At 44.6% G+C, this 14,206-nt stretch overlaps 1 protein-coding gene across 2 annotated transcripts in view; it reads left to right on the forward strand.

Moving 5' to 3' along the window:
- LRRFIP1 (LRR binding FLII interacting protein 1) overlaps positions 1-14,206 on the forward strand; it is a 470,251-nt gene that overhangs the window by 437,832 nt on the left and 18,213 nt on the right. For both annotated transcript variants that reach the window (XM_086956332.1, XM_086956334.1), the window contains one exon: positions 11,489-11,568. In XM_086956332.1, coding sequence (XP_086812458.1) covers positions 11,489-11,568 — 80 coding nt within the window. The remainder of the gene's footprint in view (positions 1-11,488; positions 11,569-14,206) is intronic.

Raw genomic sequence — 14,206 nt, forward strand, 5'->3', positions numbered from 1 at the left:
TTAGGAGGGAGAAAAAGGGTTGTTTTGATGCCAAAGGGAAGATAATGCATTTAGCAGGAAATGGCGGTGTATCAGCAGTCCGCTACATATCACCTGTATTAGTGCCATCTACCCTGTAGTGGCATCAAAAACCTCTGCAGAAGCAGGACTTCTGTTACCCCTCAAGAGCAAAGGAACAGAGTTGCATGATTTGCCTTGCCCGCACTGCAGTTGGCAGGTTTCTACTACAATGATCACTGAGACATGCTTGCATTTGGTGCATTGCAACTTTCACTTGTCATATGAATGAGGAACTGTAGAGCCACCCTTCCACCTTCCTGAAGGACTGGCAGGATATCAAGGACTAGTGCAGTGGCAAGACCACCATTGCTCCTGAAGTAGGAGCAGCATTGAAGCGCTGACCAGGTTCACAGCTGTCAAGCTCCTGCTTGGTTGTAACATCAGAGATTCACACTGTGACTGGGATCCTACAGGACCTGTACTGCTTGGTGTGCCTGCCTTGACAGGGGCATGAGGGATTCTGACAGCAGGATACTTGCCAGTTTGGCAGAAGCACTGCAGTGCTCACATGGCCTGGTTTACAGCTTGTGCACTGCTGTTTGCACTTCTCAGGCACATTAAGGACTGCAGAAAAACCTAGCTCCTGTGTAGGGAGGGACTGTTTCTACAAGGCTTGCTTAGCCTACATCATGGATTGACAGGACCATCCGGAACTAGTGCAGTGGCAAGCTGTCCTTGCTCTTGAAGTAGGGGGAGTATTACAGAACACACAAAGTCCACCCTAAGGCTACTTGACATCAAAGACTCACATTTTGTGATTCGCTGGACTTGGTCATTCTTTAGATAAACTCCTCTTTGCTGCAGTTTAAGAATTCTATGACTGCGCCCCACAAGTCCCACTCGTGTCGCTTGTAGTCTTTTCTGCAGTGTTGCATCCAGTGGTCACTGACATGAAAGGAGGACTACAATGGGACTATTGCTACCGCTATTGTTGAGTGTATTTGATTGGTTACTGCTTTCAATTACAAGTTGGTATATGAAACATTTACGTTGAGGGTATCAATAGACCTTCAATGTGCCAAGTGGCCTTTTCAGGCATTTCAATGGAAGCAATTCATATATAAGGCAATGTGATGGAAAAGAAAATGTGGGATCAATCCATCTGCTACTTCTAGCCTTGTAGTCCATTCTAGAAAAATAGTGTTTGAGGCATATGAGCTGTAGATCATGTGCTTTAGCATAGATCGCCATCTGGTGCTGGGCTCGGATGTTTGCACTTTGTTTTTCTTCGAAGAAGTGATTATAATCACGAGGTAGGTGACTTCCCCCTTATTATGATAGTGCGCATGGGCATCAACTCCATCCCCAGATTGTTTTTTTCCGCCATCTGGTTTGGATGTATATTGGTGCATTCCATTTCAGTTTCATCTTCGTACCCTTTCGACGTGCAATCCTTAATACTCTACGGTATTGTTTTCGATCGCGGTTTCCCTTTCGACGTGCCTCATGAAATCCAACAACTTTGATCGGTAGCTTCGACGCAGGCCGTGAGGCCTACCCACGCCAGCAGTCCATGGAACAGACTCCATTTAAGAAATGCCCCGGGTGTGGTGCTAGGTTCCCACACACGGACCTGCATGAGGTCTGTAACCTCGGCCTATCCCCGGAGCACGAAGAAATCAACTGCAAAGCCTGTTGATCATTCCGATCAAAGAAAACCATTCGTTACCGTCGGGCTCGAGGTCACAAGATGCAACGCAGCACCAGCCCGGTGCCAGACATCTTCGGAGAAGAGTCTGAATTCCAACAGCCCAGCGGCGAAGAAGAATAAATCTCTGTGTCTGAAGCTGACAACTCCGACATGGGAGACGACTCGAATGTCACTCCAGCTCAGCGAACAGTGAGTAACGAGCCCAAAGTGGCCACAAAAAACAACAAAGGCTCCAGTATCACCTTCGCCCTCAGGCCCAGTTCGACGTCGTGAAAATGTTTCAGAAGCCCCAACCTCTGGCCCGGCTATAAAACATAGGGATAAGCATTCCGGTTCGGGATCGATCCGGCCCCATTCCGGTGCCGAACACTCATCTTCGGCACCGAAACCCAAGACCAAGTACCTGCCTGACGCTTCGCTGTTGGCACCAAAGACATCTTTGGCACCGAAAGATTCGGATCCGAAACCACATAAAGCCAAAGCTTCAGGGCTGACACCAGCTAAACCCAAAGCTTCGGAGCGGACATCGGCTAAACCCAAAGCTTCGGAGCCGAAATCCACTAAAGACAAACCTGCGGAGCCGAAACTGGCCAAAGATAAACCTTCGGAGCCGAAACATTCCGCACCAAAAGGCTCGGAACCCAAAAAGCACACAGCTCCTCCTAAAGCTTCAGAGACTAACTCTGTTAAAAACCCTCTGAATCAAAACAAAAAGACAGATACCCCATCCAAAGAGCTTCCTCCATAAGACCCTTTGGATCCAAAACAGAAACAATTGCATATCGACCCTTAAACCGAACACCTTCTAGCACCACTTCCTAAAAAACGGAAGCTGGATCTTCCAGAGGACTACGATATACCTCTGAAGAAAAAATACATGGATACTAACCCCTCTCCCCCTCACATACCTCCCTCTCCTTCACCTTTTAATCCAAACTTATTGATTTCACCATCAAACTCACCAACACCACCTTTCTCACCTGAGCCACAGGATGATGGGGATGGGGATGACAATGAGGACAACATACCACAGGAACAGACCCCTGTGATGATTACGATAAAGATTCAGATCATAATAATGACCCCGATCTATATCCTTCCAGAACATTGCCACCCGATGACAATATTGGCTTCGCACAGCTTATTAACAGAGCTGCTCAATACCATGTGGTGGAATTACATACTGATCCCCATGAGGAGGATTTCTTAGTGGAAACATTTGCTCCTTCCCAAAAATCCACTAATACTTTGCCTATGATTAAAGGTATTCAAAGGGGGAGGAGCCAAGCAGGCATTCGAAATGGCCGCATAGTCGCTCGGCTCCACAAGCCCTTTTGCCCCACACGTCTATCCTGACGTCTATCCTGAGCCGTGAAGGCATACTTTGCTGGGAGAAGGAAAACGAACACCTACCGTTTGTTCCCGGACCTCCGGTGTGCAGCGGATCCTGAGAACTGTCCCCGTCTGCTCTGCGGCCTACGCGGTGATGGGACCGGGGCGTTGCCTCGGCGGGGCCTTCGACCGCGGCGGTAGCATCAACGTCCGTTGCTGACGATAAGGGGCCTGCCGGTGGGTGCCGTTGACGTGAAAGACCTCTTCTGGCGGTGAAGACCCGGTCCGCTTGTCGGCGACCCTTGAGGAGCAGTGGGGTGGCACTGGATCGGAGGGGGCGCTTGACTCCTGCCCCCCTCCCCAAACTTTGTTGCCTGGGCATAACCAAGGTCTGCCCCCGATATTGGCGGGCGACTCCCGGGGCCCGGCCGGGACTTTAGCCTTTTGGTGGCTCTCCTTTCTGGGGCCTGCCCCTTTGATTTGTTTGCCCTGGAGACGCATCCCGCGGCGCCCCCGTGGTGAGGCCTAGTCCCTGAGTGTGGAAGCAGGACGGGGCCTGCTGGATCAAGATGGCGGCTGGTGCCCTCCTCTACGACCCGAGTCCAAGTTGGACGGCTGATGTACGGATGGGGCCGGGAGGCTCGCAACACACGAAGGAGTTCATTTCCCGAGACGTGATAGCTGCTTTAACAGTTTTGCACAAAACTATGCTTTGCCATGCTCGAGACTTGGGCGGAAGAATGGACACCATTGCTGTTTCGTCGTCCTTGGCGGCCACGCCCCGATTCCACGGGTCTGCCGGTGAACTTGCTGCTGAGCCCATGGAGGAGGTTTCGGCTCCGCGGGGGCCCCGGGGGCCGCTTGAGGATCGGGCTCCCATGCCCGAGCGGGCCGACTTGATTGCTCGTCTGGGTATCTCCTTGGGACGCTTGTCCAGCTGGCGGCTGGGGGTGGAGTGCTGTTTTTCCTCTCGGACTGGCCTGGTCGTGTCGCAGCGGTAGCTGGACTGTGTGACTTTCCTCTCCTTGATGGCGCTGTTGTTTGTGAGCTTCGGGAGGCTCCCGGGACAGGCGTTGACATTGTCGGATCTTTGCTGTTTATACTTTGATGGGCTTGGATTGTTGTACTCTTCCATGGCTGCGCCCCAGCCGGACTCGCACATACTGTTTGGACCTTCAGGATTGCGCAATAAATTGATTAATGAGAGGACTTCTGGCGGTGCCACTACCAGACAGGGTCAGGAATGATGTGTTAATGGTCTATTGGTAATATCATTGAGAGACGGTGCAGTGGCTTTGTTCGATCGATATTTCATCGTGTTTATGCTCGGGGTTTGTTATTCTCCAGTACAGTATTACTTCCATCCTGGGATTTCCGTTGTGTAGGGGTGAAGGGCGGGGCCGGGCGGCACGATGAGGGCCCTCCTCCACTTACTTTCTTTGCTTTCTTTCTCTGTCTTTCTATATTTCGGGTCTCTATTAGGGCGACAGGCACGCTGCTGGGGGGTAGGCCATGGCCTTCTGCGGGTGTGCAGGGTGGGGGTTGTGGGGTGGGGTTTGATTGATATTTGTTTCTATGGCCCTTTAGTCTTTCTTCCTTTTTAGTGTCGTCGTCACTCATGCTCTTTGCGGTATGTTTGGTGTTGAGGGGCGGGGGTTAGACTTGCTACCCAATGGGGCTATGCCTACCTTTCTCCTGCTTTGTATATCTTGCCCCCCCCATGACTCCTTCATATCACTATTGTTTGCAGATATCCTGATTTGCACATTATAGTGGTACTGTGTATGATTGTGCGACAACTCTTTACTTTCTTATTGAAAAATGAACCTCTTGAATCCTGATTTTCAGCTGTTGTGTATGATTACAAGCTACGCACTGTTATTTTCTTATCCCGGGTCTCGAACTTCCATAACTACGTATATTGCTTGCTTAACTCCAGCTATGTTTAGCGGCAGGCCGGGATGGTTTTAGGCCCATACCTGTAACTGCATATACTACAAATAAAGGTTAAAAGAAAAAAAAAAAAGGTATTCAAAGACCCTGTTTGAGCTAGAATACTTACTCCAAGGGTGGATAAAAAATATAAAGCCGCTCCTACAGACCCAGTTTATATCAGAGGCCAGGTACCCTTAGATTCTCTTGTCGTCTCCAACGCACGCAAACTACAAACGCTAATTCGCAAACTACAGGCGACACCCCTCCTCCTGTGTCAGGACTGCAAGAGCTAGAGGCAGAAAAAGGCCGTTTGTAAATGCCGCTTTAACTAGGTTAGGCAAACTACGCAGAAGAAAATGTGGGGCAGAAAAGATCTCATCGCAAAGAGACCTTAAGATGGTGGCAAAGGGTTTAGCATTGAAGAGTCAGGTTAGCGCTCTAGCTTCCATACACAATCACAAAGGTTCAGGTGGAACGACCGTAGTGTGGCGCACTAGACCTGAGCCTTGAGGGAAAGACGACGTCGAGCCTTGAAGCGCCGTGAAGATAGATATGGAATTATCTTCGTCACTTTATCCAGAGCTGCAATTGAGTAGGACTTCGGTGGAGTTCGTGGAAGTCCAATAAGACTGTTCCGGTTATTTTATAGAGCTTGCTCAAGTATTATTTCATTAGCATTTCAGGACTGAGGTTGCGCAGTTGAATGTGCGCGTGTTCAACTGCGAGAGAACTAGCCTGAAAGAAGTTTTGTTTTTCACTAAGAATTAGTCAGAACTAGTCCAGCATAATTAGGAAATTCGAGTCAGCACAAGTTCGGCACCACGAAGAATATCAGAACAAGTCCAGCCATTTAAGCTGATTCTTTCTGAGCACGATTATCGAACAAACAGTAATCCAGAATATTGATGGAGAGATATTATTTTTAGTTCCGCTAGAGGAGTTCAAGTAAGGTTATTTTTCCTATGAAAAAACAAACTGTTGTACACGAGAATAATCTTAGTAGAAGTAAGTAACTGAAGGAGGTTATCAATAGAAGTATACAGTTTGGTAACAACAACAGTATCAAAATATAAATATAAATATACAGGTGAAGCAAAGATACAAGAAAGTACTTACCTTATGTAGAATCCATTAAAAAGCCAAGCTGTGACAATTATAGGTGAGAACCCTGTAGGAACAAAATATAGAGATAAGGAATATCACTTAATCTGACTAACCAGTAAAATAATCTTTAGTTGCAGAACATACAAACTGAAGTAAGACATAGAAAAGAATAGAAGAGGAGCTAAGGTCACACCAACACTGGGTAGGTGAAAAGGATAGAAGTTAAATACAGTTAATTAAGAAAGGTAGAAAAGAGAGTAATGAATGTATTCTTGTTGCAGTGAAAAACATAACCATTGAAGAAGAAAGAACTAAGAAAAAGAAGGCAGAAGTAAAGAAGATTAGACTTGGTGTGCAGTCTCTTCTCTGTCCGATCCCCTTTCCCTCGTGGGGCTCTTCTGGCTACAACATTTAAGTAGTGTGTGGCTGGTGAGTTTCAGGGTAGGAATTGGGAACTTGCGGCATTCTGCTCCTGTGTTGTAGGAAAAAACATTCGCTGATAGAGTTCGGACATCCTGACAAGGAGTCAAAACTTATAGATGCATCAGGCAAAAGAATTGCATCACTAGCTGCTAATTATTGGCGTATTGCCAATGCTCAACTCTTTTAGCGCACTATGATAGAGCTCACTATGAATAGCTGGAAAAACTAATGCAGCATTTACCAGAACAATACAAAACTAAATTTCACGACCTCATTCAAGAGAGTAAGCTTATCACAAATACTTCTATAAAATGCGCCCACCAGCGTCTTACTACGCCGGCACGCTTGGCTTCAAATCTCCAGATTTAAGCAAGAAGTACAATCATCAATACTTAAGCAGCCTTTTGATCAGGAACATCTTTTTGAGCCAACAGTCGATTCTTCAGTAGAAAAAAATGAAAAAATACACTGAGACTGCCAAGTCCATGGGAGCCTTGCAACTACCTTCTAATAGGGGCTCCTTTAGTCGCTCCTTTTACAGGGATGGCTCAAAAACAACTGTCAAAAAATACCACCTCATCTTACAAAAGTCCCAATCAATCTTCCTCCTCCAGGGGATATTTTCGGTGAGGATACAGAGGAAATAACAATAGGGGAAGAGGCCGGGGTAACTCCACCCGCACTTCCCCTGCCACTAAACAGTGACTTCCTCCACTACCCCCCTAATCATTCTACTCCTGTCGGGGGCGTCTCTCACAGTTCCTACCTGTCTGGAATTCCATCACAACAGACAAGTGGGTAAGACAAATTATCCAGTATGGTTATTGCCTGGAACTTACCTCCATTCCCCCAAATATTCCTCCCAAACATCGTGCAGTGTCCTCAGAACATCTCACCCTCCTAAAAAAAAGAGGTTCTCTCCCTGTTACAAAAACATGCAATGGAACCAGTCCCCTTCACCATCAGGGCACGGGGGTTTACTCTCTTTATTTTCTTAATCCAAAAAAGGACTGCTCTCTCAGGCCAATATTAGACCTCAAACCTTTACATTAAGTCAGATCATATCCACATGGTCACCCTCCAACAGGTGCTCCCATTGTTTCAGCAAGGTGACTTGCTTTCCACTTTGGATCTAAAGGACGTCTACTTCAACATTCCCATTCACCCCGCTCACAGGAAATATCTCCGGTTCGTGGTGGATGGTCAACACTACCAATTCGAAGTCCTCCCGTTTGGGGTAACCACAGCACCCAGAGTTTTCACCAAGTGTCTAGCAGTAGTTGCAGCTCACTTAAGAAGATAACACATTCACATGTTTCCCTATCTGGATGATTGGCTCATAAAGGCCAACTCGCAACACAGCTGTGTTCAACACACCCACAAGATAATTCAGTTGCTGCACCACTTGGGATTCATTGTAAACCTCACGAAGCCCCAATCCAGCTGTCCAACAAACAAATATATCTAGGAGCTACAATAGACATTTGCAAAGCTCTAGCATACCCCAACCCAGTCAGGTTATGCAACATGCAGGCTCTAATATCACAATTTCAACCTCAACACTCATTACCAGCTCGAGTGTTTATGCATTTAATCAGGATGATAGCCTCTTGCATTCTAATCGTCCCTTACGCAAGACTCCAAATGTGTCCTCTACAAGAATGCTTACCACGTCAGTGGAACAAGGCTCAAGGTCTGTTAACAGATTTGGTGTTGGTAGACAGCTGCACCCATCGCTGTCTGCAGTGGTGGAACACACAAAAGCTTTCCAAAGTGCGGCAGTTTCTCGACCCGGTTCCACAGATAGAACTAAAAACAGACCCACTGCTCACTGGCTGAGGAGCTCATCTTCAAAATCAAACCATTTAGGGCATGTGGACTCTACAACAAAAACAGTTTCACATAAACCATCTGGAACTACTGGCAATTTTTCTAGCATTATAAGCCTTTCAAGTCCATCTAGTCAGCAAAGCTGCCCTAGTCCGCATGGACAACATGACAGCAATGTACTTTATACAAAAACAGGGAGGGACACACTCCCTACAGCTCTCGCGACTAGCACAAAGCATATGGAGATGGGCCATACCTCAAAAGATATATTTGCTTGCAGAACACCTTCCAGGAGTAGACAATCACATTGCAGAGCTGCTCAGTTTCAACAACAACAGGTCCACAAATGGGAATTATATCCTCAAGCTCTTCTTCCATTTATTCACATGTGGGGCTACCCAGAAATAGATCTGCTTGCCACACATCAGAACGCAAAATGCCAAAACCTCGCGTCCAGGTATTTACACCCATTGTCCAAAGGCAATGGGCTATGGATGAACTGGCCAGGCACATTTGCTTACGCTTTTCCACCTCTCCCACTCATTCCATTAGTAGTTCGGAAGCTCCAACAGCATTCCCTCACATGATCCTGGGGCTCCCACATGGGCTCGACAACCTTGGTTCACAACCCTGTTGGAACTATCTGTAGTTCCTCATCAAAAACTACACCTTTCACCCAAGCTTCTCACTCAGAGCCATGAAGAGATAAGACATCCAGATCCCAGTCGACTCAACCTTGCGATCTGGCACCTGAGATCATAGAGTTTGACTACCTCAATCTCTGGCCAGACTGCATGAACTTCATTAAAGAGGCTAGACATCCTACCACAAGAGCATGCTATGCAGCAAAGTGGAAGCGATTTGTAATTTACTGTACAAACAATCACATCAATCCACTAGATTCTTCCATTCAAAACATCATTTGCTATCTATTACACCTACAACGCTGTAACTTAGCTTAAACATCCATACAATTGCATCTCGCTGCAATAGTCGCTTATCTACAAATCAGACACCACTTATCTTTGTTTAGAGTGCCCGCTATCAAATCATTTATGGAAGGACTCAAAAGAATCATTCCCCCTAGAGTTCCACCCTCTCCAGTTTGGAACCTTAATATTGTCCTTACAAGACTTATGGATCCACCATTTGAGCCTCTGCACAAATGTGAACTGCAGTTCCTCACTTGGAAGGTAGCCTTCCTTAGAGCCACATCTCTTAGAAGAGTTGGTGAGCTCCATACACTAACCATACAAGAACCATTTTTACAAATTCATCACAACAAAGTGGTTCTTAGGACTGATCCAAACTTTTTGCCTAAAGTTGTTTCTGCCTTCAACCTCAGTCTGTTGAACTACCAATGTTTTTTCCTCAACCAGACTCAGTGGCAGAGCGTGCTCTTCACACACTAGATGTCAAAAGAACAATGCTTTATTACATTGAAAGAACTAAATCTTTTAGGAAAACAAAATAACTTAGTTGCTTTTTCACCACCGCATAAAGGCAATCCCATTTCAAAAACTGATATTGCACAATGGATAGTTAAATGCATCCAAATATGCTACATTAAAGCTAAACACACATTAACTATTCCCCCTAGAGTGCATTTTGCACGCAAACTAGGGTCTTCTATTTCAGTCTTAGGGAATATACCCTTAGATGACATCTGCAAGGCTGCAACTTGGTCTACACTTCACACATTCACAAAACACTACTGTGTAGATGTGCATGCAAAACAACTAGCTAGTGTGGGCCAGGCTGTCTTAAGAACACTTTTCTTCAAACTACTACAACAGATACAGGTTAGCCACTGCTACAAAATTAACTGCTGTATAGTCTATGCTAAAGCATATCTTCTACAGCTCATATGTCTCGAATGGAAAATGCTTCTTACCCAGTATGCATCTGTTCTTGGCATGTAGAGCTGTGGATTCGTATGAGCCCACCCGCCTCCCCGGGTACCTTTATCTGCTGCAGTATGATCTTACTTGGCTACAACACCCATGGACATCTCTTTCTATTCTTACGAACTTCACCATCACCCTTTATTACGAAAACAAACTGGGGATAGAGTCTATGCCCATGCGCACTACCATCATAAGGAGGATTCACCTACCTCGTGACTACAAACACTTCCTCGAAGAAAAACACAGTGCAAACATCCGAGCCCAACACCAGATGGCGATCTACAGCTCTACATGCCAAGAACAGATGCATACTGGGTAAGTAGTATTTTCCTTCTGGCTAGTTACACTGAAGAACTACAACGTAAACATGTAAAAATCTGTTACTCACAGAGGTTCATAAAAGTTAGGCCAGCAGTGTGGTTGCAAGGCTATTTTATTGACTCATTTATCATACTGGAGAATATCCTGTCTCACATCTGCTACCACTTAGACAAAAAATGTTGCCTGCAAATCCTGATTGGAAGGCAGCAACTGTTGCACTTTTGGAAATCTGTTTAGGTACTGCCTGCAAGGCATCTGCCTGGCACCATCTATATGCTGAATGAAAGCACCACTACTTAGATTCTAATGCTCAACAAGATATTGAAGTAGCTAAAGTAGTATTTAGAAACCTACTCATGCGGAGTGTCTTTGCCTCTTTCACACCTTCTCTGAATATGCCTCAACTAATCAGTGCAAGGCAAGGTTGCCTTTAACCGCTCCATTTAGCAAAAGTAAAGGTCACTTCCTGTAACACTCTTATCAGCTTGGCATTCGTCCACCCAATGACGCAAACTGTGTGGTGAAAAAATTGAGTGTTCTCAGTCCAACAACTTGCCAAAAAGCTGATGATGAAGCTAAGGATCTTGTTTGTATCGCCAAGATATGGTCGCAGACATTTCATGCTGTGCTTCAAATATGTAAAACTATTCTGAATAAATCAGCAGGCAGCAATAGTACGCAAACCAGTAGACAAAAAAAATTCCAAGGTGCAAAACTAGTGTCCTTTATTAAGAATATCTCTGTTGATCTCTAGGCCATTCTTCCTGAAGATAATTTGATGATGGAGCATTGTTTCAGATGGATACTAACCAGCACAGAGGAGTTTGATATAAATTCTAACTGGATGTTTGCCTTGCAGTCTCATGGCTTTGGGAGGGCTGGTGGACTGAGGAAACTCCTTTCTAACAGGCTACTTATTTTACAGGAGATGCCAACAGACACATCAGTGACCTCAAATTCAAACTTGCAAAATCCGAGCAAGAAATAACAGCACTAGAGCAGAATGTAAGTGTGGCATGGTTTCAATGGCCAGGTAACCCAAAGATAAATGCTTTATCTGGTACATATTTACGTGCTCCTTCAGTGACATTATTTACATTTTCTTTTGTAGGATGGACCCAGTACCGAATATATTTAACCTGTGGATATTTTCAAATATATATAAGATTTGTGCCTGACTAATTCAGGATACTGTAGCTAATCCAAACGCCTTTTCTGTACCATGTTTATTTGTGTTGGATCAACAATATTTGAAATGCCTAATTATTAATCTTTCTAACGATATTTATGTTTTGCACATTACTCAATGACAATGATGATTTTTTTTCCGGTCATATTAGTGTATTACTGTGTGCCCATGCCAGCTTATTATCTAGTTAGATCCGCTATGAAATTCATGCTGTTTGCAGGGATTCTGCTTAGAAACAGAACTATGCCTAAGATCACGGGACGTCAGCATGTAGAGACTTAGGGCCTGTTTTAGATCTTGACAGACTCCCTCCCTCACAACGTTGTCAGATATCTCATCTGCTGAAGTATATATCCCATTGAATATAATGGGATTTATATTTCAGCGGATGGGATATCCGTCACCGTTGTCAGAGATTAACCCGTCCGCCAAGATCTAAATCAAGTCCTTAGTCACAATACCACATCAGTACCTATGGGCCTAAATCCAGACTAAATCATACTGCTTTACCTGCCCTCCTAACTTTCAAGAGGGACAGATAAATTATTACCAGAGAACACAACAATTTGAACTATCTCAGGAGTCGCGTTAACAGGTCATCACCTTTCGTTCTCTCACTGGCCGGTGTCCACAATAAAAGGAAAGAGACATGAAGAAAGTTTACAAAATGTATTGAAACTAGAGTGCTATATCCAAGAGATACTGTGCTGCAATTAGGAGACATGCAAGTCTATTATGTGATGAGCACAATAAATAAACTGAAGAGAATGACGAGCCCGGTCAAAGCAAATGACAAAAAATCAGCCTAAGCCTACCCTTACTATGAAAGCACAGTTACTAAAGATGTCTGGGATAAGTACCTGACGACCAAAATCAGTTAGTCTACATCCCAGGCGCACAGCTCTTTTGTCTCGGAGCCTTTTTTCTGCAAGCCTTGTTCCTCTCTGTTTTTAGAACGGCAAGTCTTAGCTTATATAATAAGATTTGTCCTATTTGAAAAACAGCAGCTGGCTCTCTCTATTATGTCTAGGTGTTAGTGTCCGACCACAGAGAAAAACAGGGTACAATGTTGTTTTTGGCTTTGCACGAATTGCGCAGATTGAATCTCAGCAAAAAACAATCGCAGCAAAAAACAAAAACAAAATATGTGCAACTGATTTCGAAAATCAGTGTGACACAAAAACAAGCATGTTACTCAGTAATGTGTACAAGCAAAAGCGGTTAACATAGGGGAAAACTACAGTGGGCACTATAGGGGACTCACACCAATGCCTGCTCTGCAACCTGGCACAGTATTTCAAACCGTAACCATGTCACATCACCTAGATCCCTGTGTGTTCTTGTCTAATAAGACTCAGTTGCTTAAATGAAATGTGAGAAATTTAAAGTGAGAAACCATAACTATACATTCTTTACTGTAGCACATGTATATTGGCCAAGTTCGGCCTATAAATCTTAAAGGGCCACCCGGTGACTCCTTACATCCTCAAACACAGCTGCATTTTAGAATACCTGTTGGTGATTATTAGAGATGCAGGCCTGGAAAAAGAGAAGTTATTTTTCTCTCTACACTTGGTTGACCCCTTAAGTCTGTAAACCTTCTCTGGCATTAGGCTGGATTGATAACTTTCACTAGATGTTTTCACTGTTAATAATTTGCCAGTGGTCATAATGCACATTTATTAGCATTTGTCAACACTTGGGCATCTACTGGCAATACATCCATGACAATGTATCCGTCATACAGCCCAAAAATCAAATGTTTACTGGTTATTTCTATTGGAGAGTTTCACACAGTTGATACGCTTGCTCAGACTGTCAAGCAATGGCTGTCAAGCAGTTATCTCTCGCCTCATTATAAGATAGTACATTTTGCGGAGTTTAACAGACATTGAAGCACTGGAAATAGCTAGTGTCTAGCTCCTATCGATGATTGCTTCAGGGTGGTAAGCTGTGAAACATACAAAAGGGATAATTTAGTCAGAATAACGGGAATTAAGTAAGAATAACAGGAATTAAGTAATTAGCGGTATACAAGGCTTTAACTTTCAGTGCCCCTTTTAAATTGTCCCTTGTCCATCTCTGCATGTTAAGACATGACACTGCTCCACTACACAGTATGGTTAATGATGCTTGTGAAGGCCTGTGCAGGGCTAGGTTTGATTAACTGTACGTATAATACACTGCATATTTTCCTCAACAGACTTTTATTGGTTTATACATACAACCAGCAGTTTCAATTAATATGTCTGCAGCCAGAGTTTACAGTGCTCAGCCTGTTATTCCTAATTAGATTCCCTTATTGAGGCGATATCTGTTAGGTGGGCCTTCCCCAAATATGGAAAGCAACAGGACTAGGGATATTCCTTAACAATCCACTCGCTTAAGCTTGGAAGATACATTCCAGTCACGAGGTATATTTTTAATTACTATGAACAACATCATCCTCTCCCC

The sequence above is a fragment of the Lissotriton vulgaris genome, chromosome 2_1, assembly GCF_964263255.1.
Source record: "Lissotriton vulgaris chromosome 2_1, aLisVul1.2, whole genome shotgun sequence".
Classification (NCBI taxonomy): Eukaryota; Metazoa; Chordata; class Amphibia; order Caudata; family Salamandridae; genus Lissotriton; species Lissotriton vulgaris.